The sequence below is a fragment of the Wolffia australiana genome, chromosome 14, assembly GCF_029677425.1.
Source record: "Wolffia australiana isolate 7733 chromosome 14, ASM2967742v1".
In the NCBI taxonomy this organism is placed as follows: Eukaryota; Viridiplantae; Streptophyta; class Magnoliopsida; order Alismatales; family Araceae; genus Wolffia; species Wolffia australiana.
The window spans coordinates 2,338,106-2,365,595 of NC_135848.1; the positions used below are offsets into that span (position 1 = coordinate 2,338,106).

At 38.9% G+C, this 27,490-nt stretch overlaps 3 protein-coding genes across 3 annotated transcripts; 1 reads left to right on the forward strand and 2 right to left on the reverse strand.

Annotated features, from left to right (window-relative positions):
- Nucleotides 1-964: 964 nt before the first annotated feature.
- Nucleotides 965-2,995, reverse strand: LOC144711585 (uncharacterized). Its single transcript, XM_078585554.1, has 3 exons — nucleotides 2,841-2,995; nucleotides 2,148-2,236; nucleotides 965-1,371 (listed from the first exon to the last, which is right to left on the reverse strand). Exons 1-3 carry the CDS (start codon nucleotides 2,862-2,864, stop codon nucleotides 1,224-1,226), a joined length of 261 nt encoding a protein of 86 aa, XP_078441680.1. The 5' UTR covers nucleotides 2,865-2,995; the 3' UTR covers nucleotides 965-1,223.
- Nucleotides 2,996-18,403: 15,408 nt separating this feature from the next.
- LOC144711943 (protein SPIRAL1-like 3) lies at nucleotides 18,404-20,291 on the reverse strand. The gene is made up of 3 exons (XM_078586105.1): nucleotides 20,156-20,291; nucleotides 18,873-19,139; nucleotides 18,404-18,634 (listed from the first exon to the last, which is right to left on the reverse strand). Exons 2-3 carry the CDS (start codon nucleotides 19,128-19,130, stop codon nucleotides 18,554-18,556), a joined length of 339 nt encoding a protein of 112 aa, XP_078442231.1. The 5' UTR covers nucleotides 19,131-19,139; nucleotides 20,156-20,291; the 3' UTR covers nucleotides 18,404-18,553.
- A 1,086-nt stretch (nucleotides 20,292-21,377) lies between these two features.
- Nucleotides 21,378-22,716, forward strand: TOM5 (mitochondrial import receptor subunit TOM5-like protein). The gene is made up of 3 exons (XM_078586328.1): nucleotides 21,378-21,446; nucleotides 21,514-21,610; nucleotides 22,561-22,716. The coding sequence occupies exons 2-3, from the start codon at nucleotides 21,524-21,526 to the stop codon at nucleotides 22,636-22,638; spliced, it is 165 nt and encodes a 54-aa protein (XP_078442454.1). The 5' UTR covers nucleotides 21,378-21,446; nucleotides 21,514-21,523; the 3' UTR covers nucleotides 22,639-22,716.
- The last annotated feature ends 4,774 nt before the right edge of the window (nucleotides 22,717-27,490 follow it).

Sequence of the window (27,490 nt, forward strand, 5' to 3'; positions counted from 1 at the left end):
TTCCTAGAAATTTACACAGATCTGTTTTGAGAGAGAGATAGAGAGAAGAAGAAAGCTTCAGAATTTATAGTGTTTTATTCTCTCTCTTAAACAAAAAATTTCTGGAAATCAAATAGAGCAATAAATAGTTTAATGAATTTTGAACTAAAAATTGTGTCCAGAATCTACCACAATATTTTATAGCTTTACTGATTTCCTTGAATTTGTGTTTCCTTATCTATGTCAACTACTAATCATTGAATGAAATAACAAAAATAAATTAGTATTTTAGTAATAGTCCTTTTGGTTCTAAAAGCACAGTAATAATGTTATAGCTAAATATAGAAAGATTCTTGAAATAGTAATGTTATTACTTATTACTCTTATTAGTATAGTTTCCCGTTTATTCTTATCGTTTGTTAGAAGTATTCTTCTCAGATTGGGTATTAGATACTAATGCACAAAGTGAGAGAAAGAGAAGAGAGAGGAGAGAGCGAAAGAGAGACGAGAGGAGAGAGAGAGAGCGTGAGAAGGGAGAGAAAGAGAGTAGAGAGAGGAGAGAGATATAAGAGAGAGAAAGAGGGAAGGGAGAGAAAGAGAGAAGAGAGAGGAGAGAGATATAAGAGGGAGAACGAGGGAAGGGAGAGAAAGATAGAAGAGAGAGGAGAGAGATATAAGAGGGAGAACGAGGGAAGGGAGAGAAAGAGGAGAGAGAAATGGAGAGAGAGAGAGAGTTCTAATCAGTTGGGTACACTTCATGGATAAGGACGATTCCTGAGAGAAAGAATTGCTCCCACGAGACGAGAGACAGAATATCTACCGACAAGGTTACTAAATTCATTGAACTCTATCGAGAGAGAAAGAAAGAGAGAGAGAGAGAAAGAAAGAGAAAGACAGAGAGATAGAAAGAGAAAGAGAGAGAGAGAGAGAGAGAGAGAGAGAGAGAGAGAGAGAGAGAGAAAGAGCTCCACAGATCACAATAAGATACTGACAAAGATGCTATATTCCTTAAACTTTACACAATTCTATCTTGAAAGCGAGAGAGAGAGATAGAGAGCTCCAATCAGCTCGCACCGAACATAGAGATTAGGACCCATGAGAGAGAGAGAGAGAGAGAGAGAGAGGGAGAGGAAACTATGGAAAACGGACAGGAGAGAGAGAGAGAGAGATAGATAGAGAGAGAGAGATAGATAGATAGATAGAGAGAGAGAGAGAGAGAGAGAGAGAGAGAGAGAGAAGGGCGACTACTGGTCTTCCGCGGCGGGGAATCTGGAAGCGGGGAAGATCCAGGGACGGTTGCGATAGAGCATGCGCCGGAAGCCGTGCTGCGAGTATTTCTCTCCCTGCTCTGCGTTCTCCCGGATCGCCGTCATCCTCTCTTCCTTCTTTATCCTGCATACATGGGTACATAGAATTATATACATGTAGAGAGAGAGATAGCGAGATAGATGGACGCACAGAGAGAGTTCGAGATAGATATAGATCGTTTATTATAGAAAGTTTTGCGGAACGATTGATTAGATAGCTGTAAAGAGAGTGTATGTGGTGGAATGATAGAGAGATAGATGGACAGATAGAGATATAGATGAGTAAATATATATAAAAAAAAAAAGTTTTATAGATCTATAGATGGGTAGCTGTCAAGAGAGAGAGAGATAGAGGTGGAAAGATAGACGGATGTCATTATAGAGAGATAGAAAGATGGAGAGATGAATAGAGAGATTGGTAGAAAGTTAAATGGATGTCAATATAGAGAGATAGATAGAGATAAAGAGGTCGAAATATAGATTGACATAGAAAGATAGACAAAGATGGAGAGGTAGAAAGATAGATTTATAGAGAGGGGTAGAAAGAAAGCAAGATAGATAGATAACTAAACAGGGAGACAGATAGAGAGAGAGGTAGAAAGATACATAAAGAGATAGGGAGCGAAGTAGAACGGTAGACAGATATATTGATTACTATGAGGAGAGATAAATATAAATAGATATATAGAGAGATAAATAGATATGTATAGAGAGATAGAGAGGAAGAAAGATAGATGCATAGCCAGATAGCTAGCTAGACAAAGATAGAGAGATGGGTAGATAGATAGATAGATGGATAGAAAGAAATATGGATGGATGAGGGATGGAGAGAGAGATGATATTCAAGGGCTGCGATCCAACCTGACATCTGGGTTCATGACGACATTCCTTGTGAGCTGAAAAACACACATCCCGGAGACAAAGGTCATGGCAGCGATGAGAGGATACACCTGTCCAGGATGCCGAACCGTTAGAAATTTTAAGCCAAGAAGCTAATGACGATGATAAACACGATTAAGACACGATGGGAGATGATGATTTTGACAATTACGATGCAGATGATGATGATGATGCATATGATCATGAAAATAGCGATGATTAGGACACACGTGATGGAAATAATGAAATAATAATGATGCAAATGACGATGATTAGGACAAACATGATGGAAATAATGAAATAATAATGACGGTGGCATCCTGATGATGACAATGATGATGATGCAAAAGATGACGATTCGGACAAACATGAAGGATATAATGATAATAATGACGGTGGCATCCGGATGATGACATTGATAATGATGCAAATGACGACGATTAGGACAAACATGATGGAAATAATGATAATAATGACGGTGGCATCCTGATGATAACCATGATAGTGATACAAAGGACGACGATTAGGACAAACATGATGAAAATAATGATATAAATTACGGTGGCATCCTGATGATGACCATGATAACGATGCAAATGACAATGAAAATCACGACGGCGAAGATGATAATGATAATGATGATGACGATGATGATGATAATGATGATGATGATACCTCTGGTCTGATCCAGCGAGACATTGCAAGGAGAAGGCAAAACTCAGGCTATGTGGTGAGTGGTGACTGATTGAATTGTACAACTCTTCGCTTGATTTATATCGTCGGAGAGAGCAGAAGTTAAAAGACTAAGTATTTTCCAGTGGGCGTAATTGACTTTGTGAAAACCGGGAGCCGCCCGCAAGTTCATCTCAGCTGTTTCTCTGACTGTCTTCGCTTGTGGGTCTGCGATGACTTATGTCCACGTCAGATGATAACTATCGCAGACGACAACAAGATTATGCCACCTGGCATAATCGCAAGATTCCCGTGACTTCTCGCATCTTAATGTTTTATTCGTATTAATGTTCGTCACGGTCATTTCGATATCTAGAAACGGGATTGGATATCTTTGAGCAAGTAACGATATCGGATACCGATAACGTGACAAAACAATAAAGAATTCGATAACCGATATCGTTAAGGCTCTCTCTCTCTCTCTCTCTCTCTCTCTCTCTCTCTCTCTCTCTCTCTCTCTCTCTCTCTCTCTCTCTCTCTCTCTCTCTCTCTCTCTCTCTCTCTCTCTCTCTCTCTCTCTCTCTCTCTGACCACTCACTCCCTCGCTACAGAGAGACATAGACCAGTATCTGATATCCGTTCAATCTTTATCAAGATACGACGTGTTCCAAGACAGGGTTAGTTAACAAGAGGAAGAAAAGAAAGAAGAAGAAGAAAGAAGAAGAAAGAAGGAAGAAGAAGAACAGAGGAGACACCAAGGCAAGCTTGAATTAGATAGTTGTATTCATCTGTACTGTCACAATTAGATTGGTTGGTATTCATAATATGAAATGATACTAAATATAGAAATTGTCTGTTTTATCATAGCCATTATAACTGGTATAACGGCTATATTAAAACAAAACTGAACCGTTTGATGGAACAAGACTGTTTCCTATTCTACGTTTTAATCCTAGCGGTCTACATTTGATCCTAACTATGAGAATTCCTAGATTTGATCCTAGCCGTCTATTTCTCTTAATGAGTATAAGATACATGAAATTTTTACTTACTAATCTTTTAAAAGTCCCAATTGGTGTGGCTGTTGCACGTTCGTGCTGACGGCCGAGTTGGCACTCCTCAATAAAATTAAGGCAGTCTTCCACTGCCGATAAATATCACACTCTTTGTAACTCCTTGTTAAGCTCCCTTTCGAGAAAAATATATTTGTCTTCTTTCTTTCATATCTCCGCTGTCTCCTTCTCATTCTTTCTCTCTTTGCCATCTCTCTCTCTCAACAATATCTCCTTTCTCAACATGGTATCAGAGCCTAAGCCCGAGGATCTAGTTGAAGAGCTGCTCCAAGAGTAAGATGAACTCTTGGGCTCATCTTCACAGGACACTTGTCGCACAGCTCCAAGATGATCTATCCCACCTAGGGCACCTACCAGATACCTTCAGCAATGGTTCCTCCTATCAAACTAACGAAGGAGAACTACATTGTCAGGAAAACCCAAGTGCTTCCTACTTTGAAATCTCACGGATTGATGACACGCATTACAGATTATCCACCATTTGAAGCCACCAACCCTGATGACGACTGGTGGTATTTCGATCAACATGTACTCTCTTTCATATTATCGTCTATGACCGAATGGATCATAGGATGCGTCACGGCGCCAGTGACAGCCAAAGCGGCTTGGGACATCTTAGCAGAAGATTTATTGTCATTAGCAGAAGCAAGAATATAGGAGATGTTGGGAAAACTTCAAATCCAGATCAAAGGGAATCAGTCCCTTAAGGAGTATGTTTCCTGTTTCCGAAATATCAGTAGTGCACTAGTGCCCTTCGATAAATGTGTTGATCAACGTACTCTCATACAAGCTCTTCTTCGAGATCTCAGCCCTCAATATGCTCCAGTCATCACAGCTGTCCACACAACTATGCCTCCAATGTCCTTTCAAATAGTACTCTCCCATCTACACGATCATGACGCAATGCTAAATCAACATCAAATGATCAAGTAATCATCATCCAATTTTCCAGCAACAGCTAATCAACCCCAAGTGACTCTTGAGAACAACAAAAACAACCCAACTAAAGGTAAGCCTGACAACACAAACTGCAGCCACGACGGTTTTGGTAAGACAAAAGGTTTTGGTCACTCCAATAAATCAGAACAATCTACCATCGCCTCGATGTTAAATCTGCTCATGCACAGGCATGCGCGCCTTGTAGTGCTATGAATGACTTAATCCTTCATACGCTTCACAACACCCCTGCACTCAACAATCATCCTACTCTGATAACCAAAACACTTACTCTCATCTGTCATCTCTATTTGATGCCCCCATGCAATCTTCTCCACATGTTTACAGATAACTTCCTTTGCCATTCAGCCGTCCTACTGGTACCCAGATAACAACACTCTCATCATGTTACTTCTGATCCCAACTTGATCAACGATCCTCAAATCTACTATGTAACCAAGAAGCTCTACGTTGGAGATGGCACAAGTCTGTCAATGGAATCCTCAGGTCACTTCACTCTTAATACATCATCTTGTTCCTTACATCTTAAAAACATCCTTCATGTTCCAAAAATTACTCGCAATCTTTTATCTGTCAAACAACTTACCACTAACAGTAAGGTATTTCTAGAATTTCACCCTAACCAATGCCGGGTAAAGGATCGATCTACCAGACAGGTGCTACTCCAGGGTAGCATTGATGAACATGGATCAAACTGCTTGCCTACCTTGGTGAACATGGATCTCTGGACACCTGGCATCGTTACCTCGAGTATCCCTCCTTTCATCTTTTGCAACAAAATGTCAACCACTTTGGTCTTCTGATAATGTACTTGACTAAACATTTTGTTTTTTCTTCATGTTTTCTATCAAAATCTCACCAACATCCTTTTTCATCTTCCGGATCTCAATCCACCAAGACATTACAGCTTATCCACTCAGATCTCTGGGGTCCTTCTCCTTTATGGTCGCACCTTGATTTTCTTTTACTTTGTTATTTTTATCGATGATTACAGCAGGTTTACATGGTTCTATCCTCTCAAAGCAAAGAGTGATGTTCTCTCCACCTTTTTCTGATTCTAAAATCTCTTTAAATGGGAATTATCTACCAAGATTCTTGCATTCCAATCACACTGGGGAGGAGAATTCCAAGCCCTTCATAGACACCTTCATGCAAGCGGTATTCTTCATCGCCTCTCATGTCAAAATACACCACAGCAAAATGGCATTGCCGAACGAAAACATTGCCATGTGATCGAGACTGTTCTCACATTGCATCATCAAGCCTCATTACTACAAAGCTATTGGGACAAAGACGCCTCCACTTCCACCTATTTCATAAATTTTATGCATGCTCCCCGATTAACTAACAAATCTCCTTTTGAACTTCTATTTCAACAACAACCACCCTGTTACCAATTCCTCAAAACATTTGATTCTCTGCTTTCCTTACCTCTGAGCCTACGCAGTCAACAAATTAAGCCTCCAATGTGAGCAATGCATCTTTCTCAGCAACAATTCCCATCACCACGGATATTGCTGCCTCTCACCTCAAACATGTGAGAATCTATATCTCCCTTAATGTTATTATTGACGAGCAGACATATCCTTTCTGACTCCTCACGTTCTCTGATCTAACAAAATCTCGATCCTCTACTCCTAGTCTTCTCGGATCCAGTCCTCACGTCGTGTGCCCCTTCTAGTTCCATCCATCCCTTCCGCACCATCCTCTTCTTCTACTTTATCAAGCCCAACAACACAACACCCTGTCTCAACCCATCCTTCTCCTACTATCTCCTCATCCGTCGTTGAAAGTGTCTCTTCCCTCTCCACTTACAGACCCACTCATTCTCTCAGTGACATCTCTCGAACACTTCATTTAGCCTCTTCCTCCTCTCCTCCTGAGTGCCTTCACACTACACACCTTCCTACAAAACCCCCATCCTACACTCTTGCTGCTCAACATCCTTCCTGGCGTAAGGCAATGCTTGATGAGTATCATGCATTAATTCAAAATGGCACATGGATCCTTGTGCCTTCGTGCCCTTCCACCTGTGTTCTCGACTACAATTGGGTCTATCACTTAAAGGTCCATCTTGACGGTTCCATCGATCGCAACATAGCCCACCTTTTCGCTCAAGGCTATCCCCAGACTCCAAGAGTTGACTTTCAAGAAACATTCAGCCATGATGTTAAGGTAACCTCTACCGGTCAATGGATTATTGATAAGATGAAACTTAGGTGGTTAACCTAGTCGATGTGTAATTTTGAGACTTACGAAATAAAATTTATAATTAACCCTAATTCACTTATTACCGATGTAAATTGGTGAGTAGTGGGTCAAACCACATAGAAGGCTTAGTGATTAAGATTGATTTTAAAGCAAATTAACATTTGAGAAAGTGGATTAGGTTTAAAGAGTGTGAAAGAAGAGATGCTTAACCTTATATGATCATTTAATTTAAATATTTTATATGTATAAATTCTCAATTCATACTCATAAGAATTATGAACTTATATCGGATAGTAGGATGGTATAAAAATCGTGGAATGAGGATAGGATGAGAGGAATGAATGGATGTGATGAAGAACTCTAATTAGGGGTTTCCTTTGAAAACCCTAATTAGGAATGGGTGGTATAATATATTAATCTATACTCATAGGGTTTAATAACTTATAACAGAGAGTGAAGTGATATGAGAATGTGGAATGGATAGAAAGATAGAGTAATTGAATAAAAATCATAATTAAGTGTTTAGGAGTTACCTCTTCCATTGGTGATGCTTCCAAGCATTAATCTTGCTTCATGGACCCGTATATTGTGCTCGGTGCCTTCGCGTATTGCAATAGACATGAAGATAGATCAAAAGAGGGCAGAAACTCACGTTTAGAAAGAGGAAAAATCCTAAATTGGCACTCATACACCTTTGATTCACAAGGTCTCCCACATGGAGAAAGGCAATATGAAGTACAAGAAGGACCTAATTTTTTGACCTATTTATAGGCTCAGCCATAGGTCATGGAAAGAGAAATAAGAGGAGGTCTCATCACAAAATTTCAGCCAAAACTACCCATGGGATCAGCATTTATGGCCATCTGAATTTTGAGCATTTCTAGCCATTCATTTATTTGACTAGTTCCACCAGAATAGGGAGCCACCAGAGCATGCCACATCTTCCATCATTGTAAGGCACAGAATTGAATTATTCCACAAGAAAAGAGTGCCACTAGTTGTTCCACATCATCCCTCCTTAGTGGGCCTTGATTTTGACATTGTTTAACCTAAAAATACTTGGAAAATATCAAATATAATCCAAAAAATTCTCTAAAATTTGAAATTAAATATATTGTTATCTACAACTCTTTTTTAGATTAAATTTCACCAAATTATTTATTTTTAAATATACTATCCATCTAAATCATTATGCGCATAAAATTATATTGACTTTAATTATTAAGAGGACGTATATTTTTTGTCAAAATTACATAAAATTCATGATAACATGCATAAAATTAGGTTAATAATGCTAAAAATGCATGAGATAAACATGAGTTATCATGCTTATTTGTATGTTATCAATTATCCACCAACTCGACATATCCAATGCCTTTCTTCGTTGTGACATTCATGAGCCAGTTAACATGCAGCAGCCTCATGGTTTTTGACATTCCCATTTCACTCTTACATGTCCTTACTTTGGAAATCACTTTACGGTCTCAGACAAGCTCCTTGTGCTTGGTTTTTAAAACTATCCAATTATCTTCTCATAATTGGTTTTACTGGTTCATCCATTTTCTTTTAATCACCTCCACATCACGCTATCTCCTTATTATGTAGATGATTTTCTTGTCATCGGTTCAGACCGCACATGGGTACAAGCTCTGCTCAGATCTCTCCTCAAAGCATTCGCCATCAGCGATCTCGGCTCGGTACAAACTTCCTCAATATCCAACTAATTCCTCATCACCATGGCCTTATTCTTTCTCAGTCACAATATCTCTCTCTACCATGCTTTAGTGCAAGCCAACATGCTTCAATGCAAGCCAACAATCACACCCGCGTCAACCGCGAATTCTACACATGTATCTAACTCTTGTGATGTTACCTTGTATCGTCAAACAGTTGGGTCTCTCCAATACTTGACTCTATCCCGATTAGACATAAGCTACGAGGTCAACAAGGCGTCTCAACACATGCATAATCCTCTTCCTATACATTGGAAAGCAGTAAAACATCTTCTTCGTTATCTCAAACACACTATGGACTATGGACTAACCTTTTATTCTAACTCTCATTCTACCTTAACTGCCTTTAGTGATGTAGACTGGGTGGGGGATATGAATGATCGTTGCTCAACTAGTGCCTATCTAATCTATCTAGGAGAAAAATTAATCTAGCGGAATTCTAGAAAGCATGCCACTTTCTCTTGCTCCAGCACCAAAGTAGAATACAAAGTTATGGCTGATGCAGCCTTAGTACGAACATGATTTGAATCCACAAGCCTTGCTCTAGTTGAAGGAGCCAAGTACTGGATTCACATAATTAGCTTCTCTAACCCTTGAGTCCACGAGGTGTTGTGATTGAATCCACAAGCATTAAAGCACTCTATAGCCAAGAGAACACTCAGAGGGTAGAAAAAGAGTTTTAACAAAACAATAGACTTCAATAATAAACCTTCAAGGTTACATGGGGGCCTTATCTAGGCGACAACAAGTGCAGGGTCGTCCATAATGAATGTACCCATGAAATGGCAACTCAAAACATTGAGAAAAATAACTCTGACAAGCTAAAATAGAGGATAAACAGCGTGACAGGCCTAAGCAGAGATATTCTGCAGGTTATGGGGCATATAGAAGGTGTTAGGAGATATTTGTGTGGCACAAGAAGATCTTGATGGGACAAACAAAAGATATGCAGCTCTGACAAGTTAGAGCAGATATCATGGCAGAAGAAGAATAAGTTAGAGGATTATGTCAGATATGAATCTGTCAATGAATCATGTCATATAAAATCTGCTAGAGGATCTTATCAGAGAAAATCTATAAGAGGATCTTGTCTGAGAAAATCTATAAGGGGATCTTGTTTGAGAAAGTTTGTCAGAGGATCCTGTTAGAAAAATCTGTGAAAGTATTTTGAATGGCCTTAGGTACTTTTCTGTAGATCATGTCAGTTCTCGAAGAATCTCCTTGTTGGTCCAAGTTCAGTTTACATCCAGTCACACTCAATTCGCTAACATCTTGACTAAAAGTCTTCCCAAACAGCCATTCTTAAGACTACAGTCCAAACTCAACCTCACTCCCCTAATGAGCTTACTGAGGGATGTCAAGATATGTAATGATGGACATGTCAACATATATGATGATGAACCCAATGGGACTAAACCCAACGGTTAGACTTCTCAAACCTTGATGGGTTCCAAGACAGGATTAGTTAACCCTAGTCAAGCCAACCCAGGTTAAATTAAGGCAGTCTTTGACTGCCTATAAATACCACACTCTTTGTAACTCCTTGTTAAGCTACATTTTGAGAATAATATAGTTGTCTTCTTTCTTTTATACCTGTGTTGTCTCCTTCTAGTTAGTTTTATCTTATCCATGTCTCTCTCTCAACAAGATCTCCTTTCTCAACAATCTTCATACGGTCGGAAACAAAAAAGCATCCAAAGTTGAGAAACACAGCCAAATTACATATACAATAACAGATGATGTACTAAAAAATGGATAATGAATATGAAATTATCGATATTGAATGAAAGTGAAACGAAAAAACATCCAATGTTGTTATTCGACATCCATTTTGTATTCCTTATCTAAAGTGTAGCACCCTAGTCATGGATGACAAACGAGGATAGATGACGGTCCATCATATGTCCTAGGAAACAGCCCAGATGAGAGTTTGAATGTCTAGTTCAATACATCTCACAATTGTGTAGCACATCATGGCCCCACACATCCCATCCTAGTCCCATCACCAAACGGCATCCCTATCTAAAGGACATGGACATATTTTACAGGTCTCTATTGTGGGTAAAGACTCGAGGAAGTATATCTGGACATTAACAAATGCAGAAGATAGTGAGGATGGTCTCCAAGATGATACGAGGGAAAACACCAAGGTGTGGTTGTCAGCCTCATCACAGCCGAGCGTCATCACCATCTGGAGAGCAATAACTCTGAGAGAGAGAATTTTGGTACAAAAGAACTTTCAAAGGGAACCCAACTCAATGGAATCAAAGATAATGCAAAATCAGATGAGAAAACAAGATGAATTGGGGCATTTATATAGGCGCAACCCATGGCCTAAGTGGCCCCTTCAAAACTATGCACGATCCAAGAAAGTAAGCACTTTCCTATTTTCTAGGATGTGCAAATGAATGTTTCTTGTGTCGTCGGTGTGATCGAGTGGTGTCCATATGTGAGCACTTCAAAATATGTACTACTACGATATGAACTCTCTCTATCCTTATATTATGAAATCCTATCCGATGCCTTCAGGGGTCCCTGCATAATAATTTGTAAGAGGCTGATTTGCAGAACTTATTTGGATTTGTTGAAGCCTATGTTGTATGTCCAAGTACTATAGAACATCCATTCTTGCCATATAAGGACAAGTTTGGTACTTTAATCTTTCCTACACATAGATTCATTGGATTCTTTTATAGCGAAGAGTTGAAGTTCGCACGTAATTTAGGTTACGATATAATTCCTCTTAGGGGCCATTTGTTTGAGAAAAAACCTAGTCCTTTTGAAGGTATCATCTCAGACCTATATAAAAGCAGACTCGATGTTAAGGAAAGAGGTGATGCACCAATGACATATATTCATAAAATACTAATGAACTCTCTCTATGGTAGATTTGGTATGAATCCTGAAAGTAATGTAACGGAGATCTGCACTCAAAAACAATACGAGGAATTAATGATGAAAGACACATTTCAACCTGTAGAGAAGCTTACCGATCATTACTACATTGTTAATTCCATTACCAATTTTTACTCTGTAGATGACGATGACTGGAAAGCTCCCACGATGTTGGCCGTTCACTTGGCAGCTGCTATCATGGCTTGTGCTCGTATTCATGTGTACACATAGCTAGATCAGATTGTTATCATACTGATACTGACTCTATAGTTCTAGGAAGTCCTCTTTTTGACGAATTGGGTAAGTTTAAACTAGAAAACCATATCAAGAAAGGTATCTTCTTAGCACCTAAAAGCTACATGTTGGAAATAGAAGATGAGGGAACTATTCTTAAACACAAGGGACCTGCTAAAGATTTAATCACAACGGATTGGTTCAAAAAGCAATATGCAGATCCATCTATAACAAAGCAGATATCCACTTAAGCCAATTTCCGAATAGATTGGAAAAAACTACGGATTGGAAAGAAGAATATGAACATAAGACTAGGACTACCACAGAGTTTGAAAAGAGATAATGTTTATGATACAAATGAGGACTGGGTAGCCACACGCTCTAGAAATGTCGTTGACCTAGGAACTCAAGATGCTATTCATTAAGAATAAGCCTTGATAAATCTACCCTTTAGCTTAATCCGACGAATGTTTTGAAGTGATATAAATAGAATCCGACGAATGCTCAAAATAGACTGTAATGAACAACCCCACTCAGACTGAAACCAAAAGATCGACAAGGTGGACTAACCCCTTTCATCATTCTAACTTCCTTCTCTTTGGTGGAGTGAGCGATGCCCCCCCAAGGGTAGCACAAACAGAGCTAAGGAGTTGCTTGGATGGAGGGGTTCTGCCTTTAAGAGGGTTGCATCTTCCTCTTGTGGGAGAGACTCTCCCTTGAGGTCCTGTCACACCATCAACCTAAACCCTCTTCTGAAGCCTAGGTTGAGCCCCACAGGGTAGCCTCCTATGGGAGAGACTAGGCTAGTAGCACACCATCAACCTAAACCCTCTTTTGAAGTGCATTCCTGTAATTCAAGAGTGAATAAGGAAGTGCAAGGCTAGCTGACAGCTTTCTGATGAGTTCATCCCTCTCTATAGCCATGCTTTTGTCACGAGCTGGACTCGAACCGGCGTGCCCCAGCATCTGGCTTTCAACCTACCAATCGCGACTTTTGTTCACCCGCTTTGCCTAAATCCTTAACTAAAGACTAATGAGGGTAGACTACATCCGAGGTGGCATGACCACACCTTCTACCCTTTTTTTTCTTTTATGAATCAATCAAAGAAAAGAAAACGAGAGCCAAGAATACATCTATGATTTAAATAGACCAAGATCCAATTTATTGGTGAACAGAATCTGCCATAATCTCTTCAAATACACACATACACACGATAAGCAGACACACCCAAATCATAGACCCATTTTCATTATAAATTAATGATACTTTCGGGCCTTTCCCACTGTAGGTGCCCCTCCATATTAATAAATAACTTACCACGCCACGACCTACGAATTCGACCTCCTCATCTTCCAGTGCGCACTTTAGCAGTCAATCCACATGAGGGAAGAACGCAGTCGAATCTCAATATTTGATTTAACTTGGGGACAGTTTTCTGTGAACCCTAGAATAGCCGTATTAAGGCACCTAAACCAAAAAGCTGTTTAATCCAGACTTAGCTATTATGTCATATAAAAAAGATGTCTATTTCTTCTAAATACAAATCTATTAATAAAAAATAGCGTAGACATATTCCCCTAGTTCCATTCGTTTTAACAAATACTTGTATTCTATCTAATGTATCATTATTTACTTGCAGTTTAAAAGAAAAGGTTAATTCTTTCATAGGTAGTTCATTATCGATTTCATTTTCCAATATAGATAGCACTATGTTACTTAAGAGGCACCGTATCCATAATTCCCTAGTATCACTTTCGTTTAGTAATGCACGTTGTAATTGTGACTTATGTCCTCTAGAAGTTTCTTAAATTGATTCCACTTCAGAGCATTATAAGGCTCATCAGAATCAATCACTTGGTTACCACACACAGAATCAACATAGTTCTTGTAACACTTAATAAAGTTTGATACTACTACATTTCTTTTTATCTTTAGCTGGTGAAATGGTATTAAATAAATCTTTAAGATAATCAGATTTCAATGGGGTAGAATCATTAATTATGTTGTTTCCTTCTTTTGGAATAATGAGATTTTGATTAATAAAATGATTAATGATTTTAAGTGGATGATCCATACTAATAAAGACCTTGGTATATCAGGTACTACTTTTACGTAAGGTGGAGTTGTGATAAAATTATCGTGTATGGTATAGATATCAACGTGTTGATTCAATAACGATTGTACCACTTTCATGGCTACGCATGCATCCTTTTGATGAATGAAGTTTGCAAATGTTGCTGGTAGTGTTTTTCGCTTATCCAGTATTGTGGCTGGTATACTTAAAGTAGCTTTTCGTCTCTTTTTTGTACTCCGTTCATAAACACTTATACTTTCTTTTTTGAAAGCCATATAATCATGTTTTGTAGTGAAACAAGGTATACTATAGAAAAGAGCTCTATCCTTTGCAGAACAAAACCAACTAACGATTTTAATCAATTTCATTAAATTGACTATGTCTAGATATTTATGGATCCAATTTCATAGCTAAGTTTAGCGAGGTTATATGTATCCTTTCTACTTAGGAATTGCCCATATGTTATCTTAATATCTTTTTCTATGCTGATCAATGTCTTCCCATAGATCAATGGCATAAAAATTAGCTTAATGAGCTTTCTATCTAACTTAGATTCACTGATTTCAATCTTTTCCTTATCATTTGTTCGATGATGAATAAATTCCATTAAATCCTGGTGCAAGTAGGTATATACATCTTGTATTTTACCATCAGGGTGAGGAATAAGATTTGTTCTCATAGCCATTTCTTCGTTAAGTAATAAGTAACTCATGATCTGATAGGCACTTGCAGAGACATCTAACGTTATTGGTATTTTATTATATTCTTGAACTACATCGTCACAAAGGACCTTGGCTATGAACTGAAATGGATCACTAGCACCCTTAGCGAAGTTTATTAAACTCTCATCAGAAGCATAGATCAAACTCTGCTTTTCCTTATACCATAGAAGAGCATCATCATAAAGATAGAATTTCTTATACTTAAAGGCTGCTGAAGAGGCTACTATGTCCTTTACCAACTCTTTGCCCCCTTCTTCTACCTCTTGAAGATTGTTGGAAAAGACTAATAAAGCTCTAGATAGATCACGCTCATGAAAATGCAAGATATCAGAGCGGTAAATTCTACCACGCAAGTCCATAAATGCAGGCAAATAAAAAACGTAATCCTCGTATGTGAACGCTAGCATGATTATAAAATCCTCATACCTAGCTTTTTGCACCCTAATAGATAATTATTTTAAGAGAGCATCAAGGCGACAAGTTCCCTCTATAGCCTTATTCTGGTATAAAGATTTCCTCAGAAGATCGAAGGCTTCTTTCAGATTTACGTGGGCTAGTATTCCAGGCATAAGAAGACCCATTTTTTGAAAGCGGGACGATTCTTCTTAATGATCTCCAATACCTTTTTATTTATCTGAAATCCTTGATGCTGAAGCCCATTCAATATGGAGCACATTTCCTTATACTAAGAATCATCTAATTCTTTATTGAAATTGTTTAAGTTTTGGGTAATATATATTTAAAGGACTGCTTAACTAACCACCTTTTAGGTTCAATAACACAAAAGGCTTACTTATTTCTTTATCAAATTCAAATAGAAAATAATTATCAGATTCAGATGGATGTTCCCAATCTACCGGCTTGCAAACCATTGGAAGATTGAGTTTCATCAGAAGAATACTTAAGTCAAAGTTGTATACAACATAAATGGCTGATTTTTAGACATTCGTTCGAACTCGGTCTAAAATCCTGGTTCTACCGCCTGTTTTGTTCTTAGCCGGCTGTACTTACCCACGTACGATCGAGATTTTTCATGGCTGGTAACCCCTTATTTTCTCTTCTCATAATTTTTTTGATACTCTAGTACTTTAGGACACTTTTTTGGGCTTTTTCATTTTTTGTCATTTTTTCATATTTTTGAAAAAAATCTTTTTTTTCAAAAAGTTTTGTGCCTAAATAAAAACCTTGTTCTATGGCCTGATTTGTTCTTATAAATCTGTATCTACACTCCTACTATACTTTAGGTACATCTCGAAATAGCCAAATTTTCTCTTCTCATAACTTTTTCTTTGGCCTTACTAAAAATACCACACTTGTAAAACCCCTAAGAAATCTTGATTATAAGCTCACACTTGTAAAAATAAAGTTTTGCTTAACCCAAGTAAACGAGCTCGAGGTGTTCTCAATCGGCGAAGCCCTCCTCACCTATAAACTCTTCTAAACATTCGACCTTATATATATACCCCTGGGTGGCGTCTAGGCACGGCTGGATCAATCTACAAGCACAACCCTTGGGTTGGTTGTACCCAGCAGTAGCCATGTTTCTACCAATAAAAAAATGAAAAAATTTGCATGTACCAAGCCAACCCCCACAATCCCATACCATGGTCCTATTTTCAACAATACCTTTCTAGGTATCTTGGTCTCTCTCTCTACCTCAGTCTGCCTCTCTCTCTTCATGTCTCTACCTTCATCTCTCCCTCTCTCTCTCTCTCTCTCTCTCTCTCTCTCTCTCTCTCTCTCTCTCTCTCTCTCTCTCTCTCTCTCTCTCTCTCTCTCTCTCGTGGTGTCTCTACGGCGGCCTTGCTCTCTCTCAGTATCTCTAACTCGGACTTTCTCTCTCTCTCTCTCTCTCATTGTCTCTACCTCAGTCTCTCTCTCTCTCTCTCTCTCTCTCTCTTGGTGTCTCTACCTCAGTCTCGTTCTCTCTCACTATCTCTACCTCGGTCTTTCTCTCTCTCTGTCTTCACCTCGTTCTCGCTCTCTCTCACTATCTCTACCTCGGTCTTTCTCTCTCTCTGTCTCCACCTCAGTCTCTCTCTGATGCAGGACGGCGGCGGACAGCGAAGGTGGCAACCATGACGTCGAGGGCAACCGATCACAAACGACCGGAAGAGGCCAACGACGGCAAAGGCTTGTTGCAAAGAGAAGAGGAGAGCTTGGCGCTGGCGAGGCGGCGTGACGCCGGTGGGGCAAGGCAGCGAATCCCACAGGGTGAAAATGAAGTGTTTTTTTCAATTGAAATTTCACCACCGTTAACATTGAGGGAGGGGGCATTTATAGTCTCCTCCTTGAAACGTTTGGAACTACAATTAAAAAAACCAAAACTATTAAAAGGAAATAAAAAGGAGATCTATCTCGTTAAGTTGGGATGGGGGGCGTTTCCCCTGTCGTTCCCCACCACTCTCTCTCTATCTCTAACTCAGTCTCTCTCTCTCTCTGTCTCCCTACCTCGGTCTCTCTCTGTCTCTACCTCTGTCTCTCTCTCTCTCTCTCTTGGGTGTATCTACCTCGGCCTATCTCGCAATAGATGTATCTGTTGGTCTCTCTTTCTCTCCCTATCTTTCTCTCTCTATCTCTCTTCCTCTTTTTCTCTCCTCTCTTAGTATCTCTGTGTCCCTCTTAATTCTCTTGATTTTTCTCTCCCTCTAGTGAATGTAGATCTCTCTTTCTCTCCTCTTTCTCAGTCTCTCTGTCTCCCACTTATCTCCCTCAGTATCTCTGTCTCTCCTCTCTCTCTCGGTCTATCTCTGTCCCTCTTATCTCTCTCAACCCCTCACCCTCACTCTTCTCTCTCTTGGTCTCTCTCTCTTTTGTTTCTATGTCACCCTCTTATCTCTCTCGGTCTCTCTTGATCTCTCTCTCACCCTCTTCTCTTTCTCTTGGTTTCTCTCTCACCAACTGCTCTCCCTCTCAGTTTCTCTCTACCCCTCCTATCTCTCTCGGTTTTTTCTCTCCCCTCTCCTCTTCTCGATTCTCGGTCTCTCTTTCTCCCACTCTCTATCTATCTCTCTTTTCTCTTCCTATCTCTCTCTCGACATCTTCTCTATGTCTCCCTCTTCTCTTTCTTGGTCTCTCTCTCTTTCTATCTCTCTCAGTCTCTCTTTCTCTCTCTCTCTCTCTCCATCTTCTCTATGTATCCCTTTTCTCTTTCTTGGTCTCTCTCTCAGTCTCTCTTTCTCTCTCTCTCTCTTTACATCTTCTGTATGTCTCCCTTTTCTCTTTCTTGGTCTCTCTCAGTCTCTCTTTCTCTCTCTCTCTCTCTCCATCTTCTCTATGTCTCCCTTTTCTCTTTCTTGGTCTCTCTCAGTCTCTCTTTCTCTCTCTCTCTCTCTCCATCTTCTCTATGTCTCCCTTTTCTCTCTCTCTCTCTCGGTCTCTCTCATCAATTAATGATGATAAGGAACAGAATTTGTGATTTGCTCTATGTTCACTTTGATACGACCCCGTCGTATCGAAGTCTCTTTCATCATTTAGCCCAATAGGGGCATTTAGGTCATTTGGACATTTTGTAATTCCTTTAAATAGAGCAGCCTCCATTGAGGAGGCGAGCCAAGAAGTGTATCAAGAATGTGGTCGAGGCCAGGACAGATGACCGATGACGGTACGAGTCAGAACCAATGACCGATCTTCGTCGGTCCCCAAACATTAATCAAGATTGTGGCATGCAAACAAACTAGATGGTTAGGTGCTTTGGAGGACGTAGAAATATAGAAAATAGTTTTACAGCGCAGACCATCCGACAAACAATGATGGTATTTTGAAGGAAATGTAAAGTATTTCAGAAATAAAAACTAAGGAAAGTAGACAAACATATTAATTTTCTCCTCCCCCAAACAGGTAATCCAGGGAGGACCCGCCGCCAGGGGCAGCGTGGACCTTCGTTGACCGCCTCTCCTACAAGCATATAATACATTGGGAAATTCAAAATCAATTTTCCTGAATTCTGATTAATTAAGTCATTCTCTGAGCTCCCAATTTCCCAATTAAATTGAGAAATCATGAGAAAAGAAGGGCAATGAGAACTCATCATATCTAACACTAATATAACTGATAAAATCAAGATAACTACTTTGGGCCTAGTTCTTCTTACCAAGTTCATATAATATTATCTAAACAAGGATTGAGGACAAACCGTGATGAAGTTCCCACAATTTTGGCCGTCTGATCTGTGATAATTGTTTATATTACTGGCTTGGACGCCGGCAGGGACTTGCCTGGGCTCGGCCGCAGCCGGCGCAGGGGTGGCGGGGTTCTCATGTGTGACGGTGGCGGCGGCAACGTTTGAAGGAGAAGATTTAGCAGGAGTTTTGGCAGGTTTGGGCGGCTCGTCACCGCCGAACAAGTAACCCAAGGAGCTTTGTCCACCACCACTGCTGCCCCCACGACTCATTTTCTCCCACTTTTGCCCATGCAGAAAAGGAAATGTGTTTTCAGAAATTAAGAAAAGAATGCTTATGAAATAATGCATGACATTGCAAAATGTTGTAACAGATGGAAGTGATGAGGCTGGTCGAGAGTGCAGGCTACTAGAAATTAATTTCTATTGATGTAATTCAGATGACGTTTGAATATTCATACATGCATGATTGAGAATATTCAATATTTTCGGCGGTGATTATAATGTGAATTTCAAGAATCTGAAAGACCCCTCGCGGAGTAATGAGATTGCAAGATAATAAATCTAAATGTGCAGGGTACAGATATTAGACGTATTGAAAGTTTTTGATCTCTGAATAAGCACTTAATCCACCAGCCATATGCTGGGAAAGAAGATGAACCTTGACGAAATGACATTATAATCAATGTATCAAAAACTAACAATGAAACTTCTACAGAATCTAGGCCGTAACAACATTAGGAACATCCGCCCAAAAGATATTACAATCAGCTCAGACCGGTTTCACCTTCAAAAACAATGATCCAAGCAGAAACTAAAAGTCGAGGAATAATAACTATGAGCGTAAGATACCACAGAATAGAAACGTCTCAGACGCTAGCATCGGTGAACGACAACGGAAGATAAAGGTTGACAAAGACGGTCGGAGAACAATGGATTTCGGCGCTTCATTTCCACATTAAACACAAAAGGTCGCATGTGAAAAACATGAACAATCCAACGCATTGTTCATGGAAATAATAAATAACGAAATCCGATCACCAAAAATGCTAGCCGATTACCATAAACTGGAGCAAATGCTCGAAAAATGAACAAACAGACTCTGGAAACGGTATATCCACGGCTAATAATTGATCATTCGCCGTAATAGCAGTAGGAATACACACGCATTGGAAAGTAATCGAGTCAGTACGATATCATCCACCAGATCCATGATCAAAACAGATACAAAATGTAAAATGATATGCTTACAATGAACATAAACAATCACAAATCAGAAAAGAGTTTCGTGTTCTCACATTGGTTTGGGAAGATCGATCGTGAAGGACAACGGTGACAAAGGGAAGAAGAGAAAAAAACCAGCCAACCCTATATATAGTCCGAGGGCACCGACAGTTTCTTTAAATGTTCATGAAAGAAATAAATGATGAAAATATCTCATCCCTTCTGTCCAATCAGAGATATTCGCTTTATATTAGAAATGCAATTTTCTATTCTTCATAGGAATCAGGAATTATGGAAAAAATTAAAAATTGTAAATAAAAATCTAGTTCTGAATCTACTTTTCCTTTATACGATTATTTTTTCATAAATTCAAGGACAAAATGGACAGCCTGGCCCGGCCTAACTTTAACCTTGGAAATAACCATATGCTTCTACATTGGTAGACAAAATAATACTTTGGAATCTGCTTTTACTAACTAGATTATTATTTTAATTATATGTGGCCGAAATGGGTAGACCCAGCCCAATCTTAAACCTAGAAATATAATTCAAGTCAGTATCATTTCTACAGAAATATGCACAAATTTCAATTGTTCCATAAAGTAAATGTACTTTGGAATCTACTTTTCCTGAGTAAGACAATTGCTTTAACTTGTAAACGGCAAAATGGACAGCCCCGCGCGAGCCCAATTTTAACTTGGGAATAACCACATGCATCCACAATGTTCTTTAGAAACTATGCAAACTTTTAAAATATTTCAGATACGATATCATAATTTGGAAAATTAGTCAATTCATTATCATTCTTTTGGAATTATGAAAATTTTTAAAATGTTTCATGAAAAAAATTTACCTCAGAATCTATTCTTCCTAATTAAGATTATTCTTTTAATTTATATACGGCTAACATTGCAAAGCCCGGCCCAGCCCAATCTAACATTGGAAATAACCATATGCCTAAAAATGTTCATAAAAAAGTGGGGAGAATCTATCAATTCATTACCATTTCTTAGGAACTATGCAAACTTTTAAAACGTCTTGTAGACAAAATTATACTTTGGAATTTAATTTTAATAACTAAAAGTGCTCTTATAATCTATATAAAGCCAAAATGGACAGCCCAATTTTAATATTGGGAATAACGACGTGCATCAATAATGTTCATGAAGTGGGAATAATAGCTCAGCTCAGTATTTTTTGCCTAAGAATTATCTAAATTTAAAATCTTATAAAATTCAAATTCATTAATTAAGACAATAATATAAATTAATTGAAGGCCCAAATTAGCGGCCCGGCCCAACTTTAACCCTAGAAATAACCGTTTGCTTATTCATCTTGACGTCGTCGCGATTAGAATTGGACAAGGTGAGTGGCGAGCTGGATTCATTCGTAAGTTTTCCTTCTGAGCAATCTGATTTTTTGAAATTTGTAGCGTTGAAGAGATGGCGAACGCCAAGAGTCCAGTGGAGGTAGTGAAGGAGATTTGGAATTCTGAGGTCATGGACGAGGAGAAATGGGCGCAAAACTCGGTAAAACTTCTTTATCTCTCATGAAACGTAAGTTCGTACTTTCTAAAGTTTATTTGTACGTTTCGTCTCGTTGATCCAGGATAGTAGTTTCTTTTTTTTTAGGCTAAGAGGTTCGGATATCAGATTTTGTGAAGGTTTTTAAGTCGTTCTGTTTTGAATATTTTGGAATCTTAGTTTAGTCAGCACAGTTTAATCGTGAAGATTTCTCTATATTTCATGAAACGTGCGTTCGTACTTTGTAAGATTTCTTTGTACGTATCCTCTCGTTGATCCAGGATAGTAATTTCTTTGTTTTTAGGCTAAGAGGTTCGAATATCAGATTTTGTGAAGGTTTTTAAGTCGTTCTGTTTTGAATTTTTGGATATTTTGGAATCTTAGTTTTGTCAGCATAGTTTAATCTTTTATGCTTTGGACTCGTCCTTTCAATCATCAACTGAGCCTAGACACACTGATATCCACTCTATAGATTATGGATCTTCATTCATTGTTGACATTTTTTAACGGATATTTCTTAGTGTTTGATGTCGCATCAGTCGAGTGTTTTCTCAACTAGTTTTTAATTGGATCGTACTCTTCGTTTCTCCTTGCATTATGGATTTTAATTGCATTTTGTTCTCTCTATTGGCGTGGCCTTGGAAGAATTGAGAACTAATTTTAGCGAGATTTTTAATATCTGAGAAATTTTTGGGGAATTTCGATTCTTTGTGAAGAGCATTTAAAGACGGCACCCCGAGACGCTCATTAGCTTTTTCAATTGTGTTCGCTGATCATGGCAAACACCTTAAAACAGCGAGATCATTGTCAATTGAATGCCATTATCTTAATGTTTCATAAAATTCTTGTAGTAACTGATTATTAAATCCTTCGTGATCGATCCAAGAAATAAACAGTCTATTAAATCTGTTTCTGTTCATAATAATTCAAGTGTTGTTCTTTTTTTGTTTCTGTAGAAAGCACTGAGAGCGGTGGGACTGTTCGCTGTCTCTGTGCTGCTGATGCGCAACTTTGGAGATCTAATGGCCATATGAGAAGATTCTTGCGGCAGTATAATTAACATTTTCGATGAATCTTTATGACTAAATTTTAGTTCTAGTTCTTATGGTTCATCCCTTATTTCTCCAAATTTAGTTGGTGATCTGTCGTGAAGTGAACAGGAACAGGGAAAAGGGCTTGCGACGTGTTGAATAAAACATGATGTCGACATAGTGTTGAGATGTAGTAGAAGAAGTCCTTTAAAAAACATGGGTTCTTCTTTTGCATCATCAAAGGACAGAGTCGTCTGCCGGAGGAAGAGGAAGCTCGCAGGGAGTGCAACCCGGAGGAGTGGACCTGAGAACACAGTTGCTCTCTCTCTTCTCCCCCCTTCTCTCTCTCTCTCTCACTTCCTCTTGTTCTCTCTCTCTCTCCCTTTTCTTTCCTCCTGTTCTCTCTCTCTCTCCCTTTTCTTTCTCTCTCTCTCCTCTCTCTTCTCTTTCTCTCGCTTACCTTCTCTCTCTCTCTCCCTTTTCTTTCTCTCTCTCTCTCTCCTCTCTCTTCTCTTTCTCTCGCTTACCTTCTCTCTCTCTCCTCTCTCTTCTCTTTCTCTCGCTTACCTTCTCTCTTTCTCCTCTCTCTTCTCTTTCTCTCGCTTACCCTCTCTCTCTCTCTCCTCTCTCTTCTCTTTCTCTCGCTTACCTTCTCTCTCTCTCTCCCTTTTCTTTCTCTCTCTCTCTCTCTCCTCTCTCTTCTCTTTCTCTCGCTTACCTTCTCTCTCTCTCCTCTCTCTTCTCTTTCTCTCGCTTACCTCCTCTCTCTCTCTCTCCCTTTTCTTTCTCTCTCTCTCTCTCCTCTCTCTTCTCTTTCTCTCGCTTACCTTCTCTCTCTCTCTCCCTTTTCTTTCTCTCTCTCTCTCCTCTCTCTTCTCTTTCTCTCGCTTCCCTTCTCTCTCTCTCTCTCTCTCTCTCTCCCTTTTCTTTCTCTCTCTCTCCTCTCTCTTCTCTTTCTCTCGCTTACCTTCTCTCTCTCTCTCTCCTCTCTCTTCTCTTTCTCTCCCTTTCCTTCTCTCTCTCTCCTCTCTCTTCTCTTTCTCTCGCTCTCCCTCTCTCTCTCTCCTCTCTCTTCTCTTTCTCTCGCTTACCTTCTCTCTCTCTCTCCCTTTTCTTTCTCTCTCTCTCTCCTCTCTCTTCTCTTTCTCTCGCTTTCCTTCTCTCTCTCTCCCTTTTCTTTCTCTCTCTCTCTCCTCTCTCTTCTCTTTCTCTCGCTTACCTTCTCTCTCTCTCTCTCTCCCTTTTCTTTCTCTCTCTCTCTCCTCTCTCTTCTCTTTCTCTCGCTTTCCTTCTTTCTCTTTCTCCTCTCTCCCTTCTCTTTCTCTCACTTTCACTCCTCTCCCCCTTCTCTTTCTCTTACTTTCACTCCTCTCCCCCTTCTCTTTCTCTCACTTTCTTTCTCTCTCTCTCTCTCTCTCCCCTCTGTACTCTCTTTCTCTCCCTTCTCTTTCTCTCACTTTCTATTTCTCTCTCTCCCCTCTCTCCCTTCTCTTTCTCTCTCTCTCTCTCCCTTTTCTTTCTCTCTCTCTCTCCTCTCTCTTCTCTTTCTCTCGCTTTCCTTCTTTCTCTTTCTCCTCTCTCCCTTCTCTTTCTCTCACTTTCACTCCTCTCCCCCTTCTCTCTCTCACTTTCTTTCTCTCTCTCTCTCTCTCTCCCCTCTGTCCCTTCTCTTTCTCTCCCTTCTCTTTCTCTCACTTTCTCTCTCTCTCTCTCCCCTCTGTCCCTTCTCTTTCTCTCACTTTCTTTCTCTCTCTTTCTCTCCCTTTTCTTTCTCTCACGTTCTTTCTCTCATTTTCTTTCTCTCACTTTCTTTCTCTCTTTCACTCCTCTCTCCCTTCTCTTTCTCTCACTTTATCTGCCGTTTTATGCCTTCTCGCATTATCTGCCGTTTTATGCCTTCTTGCCCTCATCTTCTTCATCCCTCGAGTTCTCCCTTTTTATCTATCATTGTCACTGTTTTGCATTCAATCATACTCTCATCAACTTTTTTCTATTCTATCTCGTCGCACACTAACTTCCTTCTTCATATATTTATTTCACTTATCCCCAATGATTTCTACCATCCTCGACTGTCCCTCTCTATCATTACCTCCATCTCTTCGTGATTACGGGTCTCACTGTAATGGATTTATACTCTCTTTGATTAAGTTTCTTCATCCCCTCAATTTCCCTCTGTGCACTTTCCTCATTTCTCATTCCTCCATCTATTTATAAATCTAATTCCAGCGTATAAGATTCAATTATCATTCTATTCCTCATTGCCTTGTAATTCTGCTTGCGGTTTCCCATTTTTCTCTTTCTAACCCTCTCTTGCACTTCGATTAGCTGTCACTACGTTCTATGTCTTTTTCATTCTACCTTTGCTTCAATGGAAGGGGTCAGGAGGTCACCGTGTTCTCAGGTCACCCCTTCGGGTTACCCCTGTCCTACTGGGCCATCATCATTAGCCAGGTAAACATATGATCTTATGTCTGTTGCTTATTCTGGGTTAATGAAAAATTAAAAAGATCGTCAAATTCTTTACTTCTGTTCTACTTTATAAATAGAAGAATTTATGTGTTTATATAGATAGTTGATATAGACCATTTTCTGATGTAATCAGATTGATCGATAAATTTGGTTGCTAAGGTTTCGGACTTTCGTGGTAAAAGAAAGTGCTCAATGAATGCTTCATCGTCTATAGAATCTTTGGGTGAATGGTTGATTTTTATCCGTATCTTGTTGAATTGATAGTAGAATTTCAGTGTATTTCCAATGATAAACGATCCACAAGAATATTGATGTTGAAGTACAACATCCTGCTTAAAGATGAAAAGTTGTGCCCTTGCGATGGTAAACGCTTCATTCTAACAATAACGAGCAACTGAACCCGAAACTTCTGAAAGGCCGCAAAAAAATAAAACAAATAGGTAAAGTTGAATTCATGTCATTTCATTTCATCGGTACTTTACGTTATATGGCCCCAAGATGTTTCAAAGTCTTTGGAATACTTTATCCAGAGCATATTCCCTGAGGATTATGCCATAAAATATTTGCCGAAAATGATTTTCAGAGAAATTGAGCGAGTCAGGAGTCTCCCTAGGGAATAAATGTCCTATATATTGCAGTCCAATTAGCTTTTGTCTGACATAAATTTCACTTGGTCCTTGCCTGATCTTTTTTCATTCCAGCCTGACCTGTAATTTTGCTCTTTTCGTTCTTTTACATAATGAAAGACAAAGTTAATGATAGAATCTGAGTGAAATATGTTCATGAGGGATGGGGGGAGAGAGATAATGATTGGGGAATGAGGATTATTGAGGATAATTCAAGGAAAATGAGGGAATATGCACAGAAAACTGATATATGGTAATCCAAGGTATTGCATCAGATAGAAGTTGGTTCTGGGAAGATGTGAGAACAATGAACATTTGGAGTAGCCTACATGCGGTGATGAAGGTAACAAAAACAAATAAGACTGAAAGAGAAATGAAAATGAAGGGAAAGAAAACAGAATAGACGGATTTGAATTAGAATATGGATAAGCGGACCAGGCAGAGCATAGTGTGTGATAGTGAGAGAGAGAGGAAGACACGGAGAGAGTAAGACTTAATGGAAATGAAAATGAAGGAAAGGAAACAGAATTGAGGGATTTTAATTATAATATGGATAAGAGGACCAGGCAGAGGAGAAGAGTGTGCTAGAGAGGGAGAGAGGAAGAGACAGAGAGAGTAAGACTTAATGGAGGTTTTCATTCCCAAGATAGTATGTGGCCCAAGTATACTGTGCCATGGTGTGGCTCGTGCTTGTCTTGGTCAGGACGACTCGCTACCAGTCAAAATGGGATAGAAACTTTATAGTCCCCCTGTAGTGAGCCTACTCAAAGCAATCTGGGTGGAGCCATACGCGGTGGACAGCTACTATTACATGCGCAAATGTTTGCTTAACTTTGTATAATTGTCATGGTAGATGCACTGTCAAACTGCAATCTATTATCTTGGGAGTTTAACAAAATGTCTTCATGCCATGGAGACCCATCAGTATGTCAATGTGGATCCAATGATCTTCATAAGAGAGAGAGAGAGAGATGATATTAATAAAAACTATGCATTAAATCTAAAATATGAATTATATATGTTCCCATTAGGGTGCTCGTGTCACGATAGCAGACTCTAAATCAAATATCATGTAAATATTGATTAGGTTTCATCCAAAATTTTTTGATATCTGGGAATTTGTTATTTATTTATCATACATCGATAACAAATAATGGGAAATTTCTACAGGTCATGATAATCACAATTAACATGCTAATTTTCATTGTAATTTTGTATATTTATGTGTCAATTGTCATTTAAATTATCATAAAACCATATTATTGAGGATTAAAATGGTTAATGACATGTTTAGTATGAATTTAAAATTTTCCTATAATTTATGGTATTTTAACATAATTGTCTGACATAAGATTTATATATAGCATATTTTTATAATTCATACAAATATACATTTAGATTTATTTAAAATTTCCAAGGATTTATTATGTTTTTAGAGTGGTATTTTTTATTTTTGTGGATTTTCTCGTACTTCGATGGAATTTTCTGATGTTAAACTCATTAAAAGTAATTTTCTTAAGTCAAACAATATAAATTTGGATTCGTCTAAATATTTAAACGATTCTTTTTAATTTTCTACCCCCAGAAAAGTGTGTCACTTTGGTAATCCACCACACAAATGATAGGAGAGAGAAAATCAATGTTAAGCATATAGCTTGAATAATACTTCCCATGTAACATAAATTTTCACTTCACTCTAGTCTCAGATATCACGACAACTTAGTGGGTAATAGGCATCTAGGAAAAGAAGGATATATTAT